Source organism: Spermophilus citellus (assembly GCF_964194105.1).
Source record: "Spermophilus citellus genome assembly, chromosome: X".
In the NCBI taxonomy this organism is placed as follows: domain Eukaryota; kingdom Metazoa; phylum Chordata; class Mammalia; order Rodentia; family Sciuridae; genus Spermophilus; species Spermophilus citellus.
The window spans coordinates 87,405,986-87,419,599 of NC_138190.1; the positions used below are offsets into that span (position 1 = coordinate 87,405,986).

General features: G+C 37.8%; 1 protein-coding gene across 1 annotated transcript in view; it reads left to right on the forward strand.

Moving 5' to 3' along the window:
- Nucleotides 1-13,254, forward strand: part of TAF7L (TATA-box binding protein associated factor 7 like) — a gene marked incomplete at both ends in the record, with an annotated part of 35,686 nt that extends 22,432 nt beyond the window's left edge. The window contains one exon of the mRNA XM_081277719.1: nt 13,054-13,254. Within this exon, the coding sequence (XP_081133845.1) occupies nt 13,054-13,254 (201 nt within the window). The remainder of the gene's footprint in view (nt 1-13,053) is intronic.
- Nucleotides 13,255-13,614: the final 360 nt, after the last annotated feature.

Below are 13,614 nucleotides of genomic sequence, written 5' to 3' on the forward strand. Positions count from 1 at the left end.
GGATGAATTGGAATTGAAAAGAAACAATCTTTAATATCTATAGCTAAAACATACCAGGTTTTTGGTAAAGCAGACAATTGGGGAATCCCTGATTGAGTAGGTCCCATAATAACCATCTCATTATTAATGGCTCTTAAATCTTGTAATAATCTCCATTTACCAGATTTCTTTTTTTTTAAAGAGAGAGTGAGAGAGGAGGGAGGGGGGGGAGAGAGAGAGAGAGAGAGAGAGAGAGAGAGAGAAAATTTTTAATATTTATTTATTTATTTTTTTAGTTCTGGGCGGACACAACATCTTTGTTGGTATGTGGTGCTGAGGATCGAACCCGGGCCGCACGCATGCCAGATGAGCGCGCTACCGCCTGAGCCACATTCCCAGCCCCATACCAGATTTCTTTTTAATGACAAAAATGGGAGTATTATGGGGAGATATGGAAGGTTGTATATGTCCTTCCACTAATTGTTGTTTGTCCAGGTCATGGGCTACTTGTATCTTTTCTTTAGTCAGGGGCCACTGAGGAACCCACACTGGTCTTTCTGATTTCCAAGTAATTTTGATTGTCTCAGTGGCCCTTTCTGAAAACCCAATCCATGTCTACTTATTTTTTGATCTATTTGAATAGGTGCTGTCATACCTTGTTCTTGTTCTCTTAATCTTTTTTCTTTCCTAAAGTCTTGTCTAGCCCTAGTAGCGGGCGCGTTAGGATTGATGTTATTTGTTAATGTCAATCCTAATTGATCTAGGACATCTCGTCCCCATAAATTTACAGGAAGATGATCCAATACATAGGGCTGTATAGTTCCTTCACATCCTTCAGGATCCCTCCAATCTAATACCATAGCACTTCTATGGGGATTTGTTGCCACTCCTAGGCCTCGAAGCGTTTGAGTGGCTTGTTGTAATGGCCAATGTTTTGGCCATTCTTGACGAGAGATGATGCTAAGGTCTGCACCTGTGTCCAGCAGCCCATTAAAGTCATGTCCTTGAATATTTAATTTTAGCATTGGGCGAGAATCTAAATTTAAAGACAGCATAGCTCAATCTACACCTGTGGAGCCTAATCCCTTGGAACCTCTTTCTACATTACAACTGGAAAATTTATCATGTAGGCTGGGTATTATTAATAACTGTGCTATTCTATCTCCTGATGAAATTACTGATATACCTCTTGGAGAACTAGCTATAATTTTTATTTCACCCTCATAATCGGGATCAATTACCCCAGGACTTATCATAAGTCATTTTAGTGTAGAAGAACTGCGTCCCAATAATAAGCCTACTGTTCCCTGGGGAAAAGGTCCTTTTACTCCTGTGGGAATGATTTGAACTCCCATCTCTGGAGTTAGTACTGCTCTGGCAGAGGCGAAGATGTCCAACCCTGCGCTCCCTCTAGTTTGATGAGGGATTTAATGGATAATGCGTCCTGGGCACTACCTTGATGGTGCTGCTGGGTTCCTCCATTGCCCCGTATATTTGTGGTTTGGGGCCCCGGGGCATTGGGCCCTCTAGTCCGTTTTTTGGAAATGGAGCCTGATACCTTTCTCCATGATATCGTGGGTAAACACTTGGTCCTTGTCCGTTTTTTGATAACAGAATACCCTCTATGGTGGTTTGAGAACGGCATTCATTAGCCCAATGTCTCCCTCTATGGCATCGTGGGCAAATACCCGGTATTCTATTCCTTTGATACCTAGCTTTGTTAAACCCTCCTCCTATGGGGCAACTCCTTTTAAAATGTCCTGTTTGTTGACAATTGTAACATGTTTTTGGCCTGGCATCTAAAGCCTGTTGTACTGCTGCTAAGACTTGCCCTTGTTCATTAATGTCTCTACATAATTTAATATATGTGTTTAAATCTTCATGTCTCCATGGTCTAATGACTTCTCTGCAGCAACGATTTGCTTGGTCATAAGCCAGTTGTTTTATAAATGGCATTGCCTGTTCTGTATTTCCAAATATTCTAGAAGCTGTCTGAATAAGCCTATCTACAAATTCAGCGTAAGGTTCATTAGTTCCTTGTATTACCTTAGATAATTGACCTTGTAAATCCCCATGCCCCTGTAAAGTTTTCCATGTCCTAACTGCATCTACGCCAATTTGTGCGTATACGCCAGGGTCATATTCAATTTGCTGTCTTTGACCCTCATAAGGTCCCTTTCCTAATAACATCTCTAGATTTCTTTGAGGGTAACCGGCTGCTGCATTTCGCCTAGCTGTCTCCATGCAAAATTCCTCATTGGCAACCTTCCATAACAGATATTGTCCTCCATTTAGCACAGATCGACACATGTTAGCCCAATCTGCTGGTGTCATGTCCAAGTTGGTAATAGATTCGACCATACTTATGGTAAAGGGTGCTTGCGGACCATAGGTTGTTACAGCCTCCTTTAATTGCTTTACTGTTTCGAAATCTAAAGCACGGTGAACTCGTTGCCCTTCTGCCTGCTCAAGTACAGGGCATGCTAATCTTTGGGGTCCTGCCTCAGGATTCCGTCCATCAACTATGGGAGTTGAGGGCCGCTCAGCTGTAGATGGAGCTGTTGGTTGAATTACGCCCTCTGGTGATAGAACGGAGTTAGTAGCAGCCTCCTGTTGTAATTCTCCACCTGATGGCTGTTTTTCTTCTAAGCTTGCTTTCTTCAAATCTTCCTCTGTCTGACTAGCTTGAGAGACCTTCTCTTTTGCTTGACCTAACATGTTTTCTACCATAGTCTGGACCTCTAACAATTTACTTAACAGTCTTTCGGTTTGTTTTTTACTAGATTCTAATCTACTATAAAGGTAACACAACCCAATAAGATAGGATAAAACAAAGCTGAAACAGAATGAAACAAAAACGGAGCAGAGAATGGTTGCATCAATTTTCTCTTTCTCAGGGCCGAATAACTTCAAACCTTGAGCCAACCATTTTTCCCAGTTCGCCTGAGAAAATTCTAGGGCTAGGGAGCTTGAAATAAAAACAAAATAAATCAAAACAAGAACACATTGTTTTTTGAAATGGTCACCCATTCTGTCGCCTTCCCTCAGGGGCGAGCAATTTTACTCACCTCTAAGCTTCAGGCGTTCCCTGTCCGGGCCACCAATTGCCACAGTCTGGCTGGGCACAGAATCACGAGCCACTCAAGCAGGAACAAAACTTTATTTTTGAAAATGCCGCCAATACCCCGTACGTGTCCGGCAAGCCAGGCGGTCCACCCACGCGGTCACGTCTACCGGAACCGGGGGCCCAGACCTCCCCCAGAATTCCCTCCTACTATCCTTCCCCAACCAATGGGAACTCTCCAGGAGTCCCGTAACATGAGTCCCGTAGCAGGCCAAGGTGAACAGCAGGAGTCCAATTTCCATATGAATGTAAATCTTAACATAATCATATCATCTCAATGGCTAGCTGGCGTCACCTTACAACCAAAAGTGCCATGCATCATATTATTTGGTTGTGGCTCCTAGCAATTTATTAGTTCTATAAGTTTTCTAGTGGAATTTTTTTGATCTTCTAATTATAGAATCATGTCATTGGCAAATAGTGGTAATTTTAGTTCTTCTTTTCCTATTTGTATCTCTTTAATTTCTTTTGTCTTTCTAATCACTCTGGCTAGAGTTTCAAATAGAAGTGGTGAAAGAGGGAATTTTTAGAGGGAATTCTTTCAATTTTTCTCCATTTAGAATGATGATGGCCTTGGGCTTAGCATAGATAGCTTTTGCAATGTTGAGGTATGTTCCTACTATCCCTAGTTTTTAAATTGTTTTGAACATGAATAGATGCTGTATTTTGTGAAATGCTTTTTATGCATCTATTGAGATAATCATATGATTCTTGGCTTTAAGTCTATTCATATGATGTATTATGTTTATTGATTTCTGTATGTTGAACCAACTTTGCGTCCCTGGGATGAACCCCACTTGATCATGGCACACTATCTTTTAAATATGTTTTTGTATTAAATTCTCCAGAATTATATTGAGAATTTTTTGTGTCTATGTTCACCAGGGATATTGGTCTGAAGTTTTCTTTCCTTGATGTGTCTTTGTCTGGTTTTGTTATCAGGGTGATACTAGCCTCATAGAATGAGTGTGGAAGGGTTCCCTGTTTTTCTATTTCATGGAATAATTTGAGAAGTATTGTTTTTAATTCTTCTTTGAAGGTCTTGCAGAACTCACCTGAGAATCCATATGGTCCTGGGCTTTTCTTGGTTGGTAGGCTTTTGATGATGTCTTTAATTTCATTGCTTGAAATTGATCTGTGTAAATTTTCTATGTCTTCCTGATTCAGTTTGGGCAGATCATATGTCTCTAGAAATTTGTTGATGTCTTAGAGATTTATTGCAGTATAAATTTTCAAACTAGTTTCTAATTATCTTCTGTATTCCAATAGTATCTGTCGTGATATTTCCTTTTTCATCACAAATATTAGTAATTTGAGTTTTCTCTCTCTTCCTCTTCATTAGCATGGCTAAGGGTTTATCAATTTTATTTATTTTTTCAAAGAAGCAACTTTTTGTTGTCAGTTTTTTCAATTGTTTCTTTTGTTTCAATTTCATTGATTTCAGTTCTGATTTTAATTATTTCCTGTCTTCTGCTTTTGGAGTTGATATGTTCGTCCTTTTCTAGGACTTTGAGATGTAATGTTAGGTCATTTATTTGTTGACTTTTTATTCTTTTTATGAATGAGCTAAATGCAATGAACTTTCCTCTTAGTACTGCCTTAATAGTGTCCCAGAGATTTTGATATGTTGTATTTATGTATTTTGATATGTTCTCTAATAATTTTTTAATCTCCTCACTGATGTCTTTTGCTACCCATTGTTCATTCAGTAGCATATTATTTAGTCTTCATGTGATGGAGTAGCTTCTATTTTTAATTTTCTCATTGATTTCTAATTTCATTCCATTGAGATCTGATAGAATTCAGGGTAGTATCTCTATTTTTTTTTTTTGTATTTGTGGCATAACATATGGTCTATTTTAGAGAAGGATCCATGTGCTACTGAGAAGAAGGTATATTTGCTTGATGATTGATAAAATACTCTGTGTCTGTTAAGTCTAAATAGTTGATTGTATTATTTAGCTCTGTAGTTTCTTTGTTAAGTTTTTGTTTGGAAGATCTATCCAGTGGTGAAAGAGGTGTGTTAAAGTCACAAAGAAGTTTTGATTTTCAGAGAAATGCAAATCAAAACCACCCTAAGATACCATCTCACCCCAGTAAGATTGGCAGCCATTCTGAAGTGAAACAACAACAAGTGCTGGCGAGGATGTGGGGAAAAGGGTACTCTTGTACATTGCTGGTGGGACTGCAAATTGGTGCGGCCAATTTGGAAAGCAGTATGGAGATTCCTGGGAAAGCTGGGAATGGAACCACCATTTGACCCAGGTATTGCCCTTCTCGGACTATTCCCTGAAGACCTTAAAAGAGCGCACTACAGGGATTCTGCCACATCGATGTTCATAGCAGCACAATTCACAATAGCTAGACTGTGGAACCAACCCAGATGTCCTTCAATAGATGAATGGATAAAAAAAATGTGGCATTTATACACCATGGAGTATTACGCAGCACTAAAAAATGATAAAATCGTGGAATTTGCAGGGAAATGGATGGCACTAGAGCAGATTATGCTAAGTGAAGCTAGCCAATCCCTAAAAAACAAATGCCAAATGTCTTCTTTGATATAATGAGAGCAACTAAGAACAGAGCAGGGAGGAAGAGCAGGAAGAAAAGATTAACATTAAACAGAGACATGAGGTGGGAGGGAAAGGGAGAGAAAAGGGAAATTGCCTAGAAATGGAGGGAGACCCTCATTGCTATACAAAATTACATATAAGAGGTTGTGAGGGGAATGGGAAAATAAACAAGGAGAGAAATGAATTACAGTATATGGGGTAGAGAGAGAAGATGGGAGGGGAGGGGAGGGGGGATAGTAGAGGATAGGAAAGGTAGCAGAATACAACAGTTACTAATATGACATTATGTAAAAATGTGGATGTGTAACCGACATGATTCTGCAATCTGCATTTGGGGTAAAAATGGGAGTTCATAACCCACTTGAATCTAATGTATGAAATATGATATGTCAAGAGCTTTGTAATGTTGTGAACAACCAATAAAAAAAATTTTGATTTGCATTTTCCTGATTCCTAGGGATGTTGAATTTTTTTTGATATATTCATTGACCATTTGTAGTTCTTCTTTAGAGAAATGTCTCTTTCATTTTTTTGCCTATTTATTGATTGGGTTATTTGCTTTTTGGTTTTTTGGAGGTTTTTTTTTTGGTGTTATGATTTTTGAGTTCTTTATATATATTCTGGATAGTATTCCTCAGATGAGTAGCTGGCAAAGATTTTCTCCTATAGGCTTTCTCTTCACACTTTTAAATCATTTTCTTTGCTTTTTAATTTTATGTCATCTCACTTATTGATTCCTATTTTTATTTATTGAGCTGTAGGGGTCTTTTTAAGGAAGTCAGTGCCTATACCAATATGATTTTTTTCTTTTTCTTCTTCTTCTTTTTTTTTTTGGTACCAGGGATTGAACCCAGGGGTGCTTAACCACTGAGTCACATCCCCAGCCCCAGCCCTTTTAACATTTTATTTATAGACAGGGTCTTGCTGAAATGCTTCAGGCCTCATTAAGTAGCTGAGGCTGGCTTTGAACTTGCAACTCTCTTGCCTTAGCCTCCTGAGCTGCTGGGATTACATGTATGTGCCACTGTGCCCAACTAATATGATAGATTTTTGACCCTGTGTTTTCTTCTAGCAGCTGCAAGGTTTTTGATCTAATTCCTAAGTCTCTGATCCATTTTAATTGGGTATATTTAGCAGGTAAATGATAGGGATCTAGTTTAATTCTTTTATATATAGATATTCAGTTCCTAACACCATTTGTTATAAGGCTACCTTTTTTCCAATATATATTTTGGACACACTTGTTAAGTATTAGATGACTGTAAGTATGTGGATTTGTCTCTATGGTGTTCATTTGGTGTTCATTTCTATTTTGATGCCAATACCATGCTGATTTTGTTATTATAGCTCTGTAGTATGATTTGAGATCAGGTATTGTGATGCCTCCTGCTTCACTCTTCTTACTCAGGAATGCTTTGGTTATTCTGGGTCTCTTATTCTTCCAAATGAATTTTAGGACTGTTTTTTTCTAGTTCTGTGAAGAATATCATTGGTATTTAGATGATGATTCATGTATATTGCTTTTGGCAGTATGGCCATTTTGACAATTATAATTCTGCCTATCCAAGAACATGGGCGTTTTCATATTCTAAAGTCTTCTTCAGTTTTTTCTTCACTGTTCTATAATTGACATTGTAGAGATCATTCACCTCTTTAGTTAGATTAATCCCCAAATATTTTTTAAGTTGTTACAGATTGGATAAATTTCCTGATTTATTTCTCAGTAGAATCACTGTTGGAATATAGGAAAGCTATTGAGTTATGAATATTGATCTTGTATCCTGCTACTTTGCTGAATTTATAAGCTCTAGAAGTCTTCTGGTGGAGTTTTTTTTTTTTTTTGAGGGGGGGGTCTTCTATATGTAAGATCATGTCAACAGCAAACAGAGATAATGTAAGTTCTTCTTTTCCTATTTGTATCCATTTAATCTCCTTCTCTTGCCTGATTGCTCTGACTAGTTTTAAGAACTATAGTGAATAGGAGTGGTAAGAGTAAACATTCTTGTCTTGTTCCTGATTTTAGAGGAAATGTTTTCATTTTTTTCTCCATTCAGTTTGATGTTGGCTTGGGTTTGTCATATACAGCTTTTATAATGTCAAAGTAAGCTCCTTCTATCCCTATTTTCTTCTGTGTTTGCAACATGATTGGGTGCTGGATTTTTATCAAAGGCCTTTTGTGCATCTATTGAGATGACCATATGATTCTCGTCCTTAATTCTATTTATGTGGTAAATTACATTTATTGATTTGTGCATGTTTAACCAACTTTGTATCCTTGAGATGAAACCCACTTGATCATGTTGTATATTATCTTCTTGATATCTTTTGAATGCTTATGTTATTTTATTAATGATTTTTGCATCTGTGTTCATCAGGGATATTGGTCTGTATTTTCTTTCCTTGTATCTTTGTCTGGCTTTTGCATCAGGGTTATACTGGCTTCATAGAATGTATTTGGGAGTGTTCTCTGTCAGTTTCATGGAATAATTTGAGAAAGACTGGTGTTAGTTCTTTAAAGACCTGGTAGAATTCAGCTGAAAGCCATCTGGTTCTGGGCTTTTCTTTGTTGGAAAGCATTTAATTGCTGTTTCAGGTTTATTACTTAATATTGGTCTGTTCAGATTTTTCTCTCTCTTCCTGTTCAACTTGTCGAGCTCATATGTATTTAGAAATTTGACAGTGTCTTCTAGATTTTTCAGTTTATGGGAATATAAATTTTCAAATTAGTTTCTAATGATCTCGTGGGTTTCAGAAATGTCTGTGGTTATATCTCCTTTTTCATCTCTAATTGTTTAAAATTTGGTTCTCTCTCTTTTGGTTAGTTTGGCTAAGGATCCATCAATCTTCTTTATCTTTTCAAAGAACCAACTCTTTGTTGCATTGATCCTGTGTATTGTTTTTTTACTCTCAATTTCACTAATTTTGGCTCTGATCTTAATTATTTCCTGTCTTCTACTGGTTTTGTAATTAGTTTGCTAATTTTCTTCTAAGGCCTTGAGGTGGAGCATAAACTTATTTATTTGGGATATATATATATATTTTTTAATTTGGCACTCAATGCTATAGATTTTCCTCTTGGAACTGTTTTATACTGTCCCAGAGATTTTGGTGTCTCTGCTTTCATTTGTTTCTAAGAATTTCTTGATTTCTTCTCTCATTTCTTCTATGATCCATTCCTCATTTTAAAGAGTATTGTTCAATCTCTTTTGTGTTTATGTGGTTTTTATTATTTTTCTTGCTGTTGATTTCTAGTTTAATTCCATTATGATCTCATAGGACAATATTAGTTTTTGTATTGTTCTAAGACTTGTATTGTGACCAAGAATAAGGCCTATTTTGGATGTTCCATGAGCTGCCGAGAAGAAAGTAAATTCAGTTGTTTTAGAGTGAAATATTCTATAGATATTTATTCGGTTCATTTGATTTATAGTATTACTTATAATACTATAAATTGGAAATTTATAGTATTATAAATAATAATTTATATTATTTGGAATATATATGATTGGAAATCACCCAGTATTTTTTTTTTTTTTTTGGTACCAGGGATTGAATTCAGGGGCACTTATTTACTGAACCACATCCCCAGCCCTTTTTTGTATCTTATTTAGAGACAGGGTTTCACTGAGTTGCTTAGGGCCTCACTAAATTGCTGAGGCTGGCTTTGAACTCTCAATCCTCCTGCCTCGGCCTCCTGAGCAACTGGATTTCAGGTTTGTGCCACTGTTCCTGGCACCAAATATTATTGTATTGGGGCATATCTGGGATTTAATGTCAAGAAGTGGGTTTTTAAATGTAATTTGGTGCACTGACATTGGACATATATATTTGCTGTTGCTACATCTTCTTGTTCATTGTTTCCTTTACCAGTATGTATTGGCTTTCTTTGTCCCTTCTGATTAATTTTTGCTTGACATCTGCTTGGTCAGATATGAGATTAGTTAATCCTGCTTGTTTTTGGACTTCCGTTTGCATGGAATTTTTTTCCATCCTTTTCCTTTCAGCCTGTGGTTGTTTTTGCCTATTAGATGAGTCTCTTGCAAACAGCATGTAGTTGGATCTTGTTTTTAATCCATTTAGTAACCTATGTTACTAAATCTATGTCTTTTAATTAGGGAGTTGAGACCATTTACATTCAGTGTTATTTGAGTATGTGTTGTTTCCTGACATTTTGGTTTGATGGCTGTATTTAAATCTGTCTTGATTTTCATTTAGTTGTTGTCCTTCTAATGGTCTTCATTTTGGGGGGATCTTTGAGGTTTTTTTGTTGTTGTTTCTCTATGGCAGTATATCTCTGATATTTGTAGTGCTGGTGTTGTTTATCCTTGTCATGGAAAGTTTTTCAGTTTTGAAAGATAGCTTTGCTGGATATAGCAATCTTCACTGGCAATTGTTTTCTTTTAGAGCTTGGAATATATCATTTCAGGTCCTCCTTGACTCTAGACTCTGAATTGATAAGTCAGAAAAGAGCCTTATTAGTTTGCCTCTAAATATGAACTGATGTTTTTCTCTTGACACTTTCAATATTCTTTCCTTATTTTCTATGTTAAGCAGTTTGATTATGGTATGTCTTGGAGAGGTTCTCTTTTGATCTTGTCTAATTGGGGTCCTATATGCCTCCTGTATGTGGATGTATATCTCATTTCTAATATAGGGAAATTTTTGTTACCATTTCATTCAAAGATGTTCTTTATGCCTTTAGCCTATATCTCCATGTTCTCTACTGTTCCAATGACTCTTGAATTTATTCTCTGATGCTGTACCAGAGTTCCTGTATATTCTGATCATGGTCTTTTATTTTTTGTTCTTTATTGTATACTTGGTATTCAAGTTCATATACCCCATCTTTAAGACCTGATGTTCTATTTTCTACACAATCTAATCTGTTGGTGATGCTTTCAAGTGAAGTTTTAATTTGATTCATTGTGTCTCTCACTTCCAAGAAATCTGATTGGTTTCTTTTCATTGTCTCTATTTCTTTATTGAAATGATCTTTCATCTCCTGTATTTGCTCTCTTAATTCATTCCTTAGAACTTCTTTTAGTTTATTGAACATTTTAATAATCAATTTTTAAATTTTTTTTAGTTGTAGTTGGACACAATTCTTTTTAAATTTTATTTATTTATTTTTATGTGGTGCTGAGGATTGAACCCAGGGCCTCACACATGCTAGACAAGCACTCTACCACCGAGCCACAACCCCAGCCCCTTAATAAACAGTTTCCATAGTCTTTATCTAGAATTTCATCCACTTTTGTATATGTGGGATCCTTTGTTGGAGATTGTAAGTTTTGTGTGGAGAGTATTTGTTTGCCTGTTTCATATGTTTTCAGAGGTCCTGGACTTGTGCATCAATTGAAATGGATTCCTCTTTCTCTTTCATACATATGTCCTTTTATATGTAGTTATATTTTTTGTTCTGAGATTTCTCCCTGTTTTTGATGTATGAATATGTATCCAGGAATGAGACCTGAGGTCCCACTCTGGTTGTTCCTCCTTGGGGCTTGGTTATTAGTTTAGGGGTTTTGTCTTCCCTGTTCTGTGTTGAAATATTGTTGGGGTTCAGGTGTGGCTAGATCATGTGGGGTGAGATTTGCTGTTACTTGACTGAGTTTTGAGTATTGCTCAGCAGCAGGATCTCTACTTAACAAAACTGAAATGTCTCAATCCCTTCCTAGCCCCTCTTAGAGGAAGAGGGGAGCCAGGAATAGCACTAATGTTAGCAACAGATGTACAGCCTTAAGATAAATATCTGGTGTCTGTTTTGATATCTATAACACTAACTGCTACCTGCATAGGAATGGTAGGGTCAGCATTTAATATCAGCTCCAACATTAAAAAAAAAAAAAAGAAAACTAAACTAGATCGAGCATTATACACCAGGTGTCTACTACAACATCCACTTAATCACAACATAAATGGGGTAGGAATTATAAAAACTGTATTATTTTATCAGATATTACAATTACAGTTCATTAAATGAAGAGAAAATAGGGTAGGAAGGCAAGATAAAGTTTGAGATATTTAAAATACTAACAGGGAAGAGGCAGGAGATAGGTAGCAGATGATGGCTATGAAGAAGGAGTAAAAAATAACTAAAAGTAATTTTAAAAATGAAAGCAAGGGCTGGGTTCAGTGGCATATGCCTGTAATCCCAGCAGCTCAGCAAGCTGAAGCAGGTGGGTTGTGAGTTCAAAGCCAGCCTCAGCAATTTAACAAGGCCCTAAATAACTCAGCAAGACCCTGTCTCTAAATAAAACATAAAAAGTACTGGGGATGTGGCTCAGTGGTTAAGGGCCCCTGGGTTCAATCCTCGGTTTAAAAAAAAAAAAACTGAAAGCGAGAAAGAGGCAACAGGAAAATTTGGTTACTAGTGGGGGAAGAGAGTAAAGAAGCAGTAATAGTAGGCCTAATAATAGGGACAAATGTAAGATCAACTCAAACCCACATATAATTTTATCCCACTTAATTCAGACCAAAGCTAAATAATAAATGGGTGATGAAGAAAGCAATTAAAGTAAATTCATATGAATAAATATATATGGGGCTGGGGATGTGGCTCAAGTGGTAGCGTGCTCGCCTGGCATGCGTGCGGCCCAGGTTCGATCCTCAGCACCACATACAAAGATGTTGTGTCTGCCGAAAACTAAAATGAATAAATATTAAAATTCTCTCTCTCTCTCTCTCTCTGTCTCTCTTTAAAAAAAGAATAAATATATATGTATATGTGTATTAAAATTAAATTAAAAATTTAAAAATTAAAAAGGGGGCATGTGGAAAAATATGATAAATCGTAATGAGAAATAAAGGGCTTATTTCCAGAGGTGCTCAAAACTGTTGGCAAGGATAGATTTTCTTTCTTTGTATTATGGGCTCTTGTTGGGGTTTTTAGCTCCCCCCCCCCGCCCGTTCCCTCCTGACCTGTGGGAGAGATTGGGGGAGCATGCCAAGTAAGGTAAAGGTCGACTGGCCGCTCACACCCAGCCCTCCCTTCCTGGAGGACAATCAGACACGCCAGGGAGAACTGTCAAAGCAGGATCTTGTTTAATGAGAAAACATACACAGCTAATATAATATACAGGAGCCAGTCAGGATAAAGGTCAGCAGGGTGGGGAGAGTTCACGTGTACACCCATCCTACAGGCAGTAATGTCCGTGAGGGCAGAGGGGTTCTGAGCCTATCTTAGAGGTGGTCCAGTTCTTCATCACAACCCATGGCAATTCTTCTGGCTGATCGCCAGGTGCTCTCTTAGCCAATGTGGCCCCAGGACTGGGAAGCGGGGAGCAGCCAGCAAGTTAAGTTTCCTCTTTTCTAATGCAACATGTCCCACGTTACATTATGCCCTACATCTCCCTCATTTTGTTTTATTAGCAGGTGTTTGCCTTACTTGAGAGTGTGCCTGTCTTAGGTCGTCCCCCTCTGGGGATCTTACCCATCATTGACTACCACTCTGGCTCTTCTGGCAGTTCACCTGCAGGGTTGGCAGACCCAATGGGAAACTTTAAGGAAGGGAGATGTCTATCACCTATGAAGGAAACCTTTCTGCTCCGGGCTTACACCTGCATGTCCTGGTAGGGGCCATGACCAACCTCATAGGGTTCCCAGTCAGTATTTTGTAAGACAGCGTGTTGCTGCCAGACCACCATCAGTTGAACAGCTCTGGCTCGATAAGGGAGCCACCCACCCGTTAGCCCAGTCCTTAGAAATCTAGATTGCAGTTCATTCCAACAGGTTTTAAGGTCTTCTTGTAGTCTCTTGATCTTGTCTTGGATGATACCGGAGTGATTGGCATAGAAGTAGCACTCCTCCTGTAGGAACTCTGTTGATGGGTATTTGAGATTGATCCACACCCACAGTTGCTGGGAATATGCCAATCTCTACAGGACATTTGGATCACAGATGCCTTCTGCAAATTCTATTTTAGGGGTAAAGTCT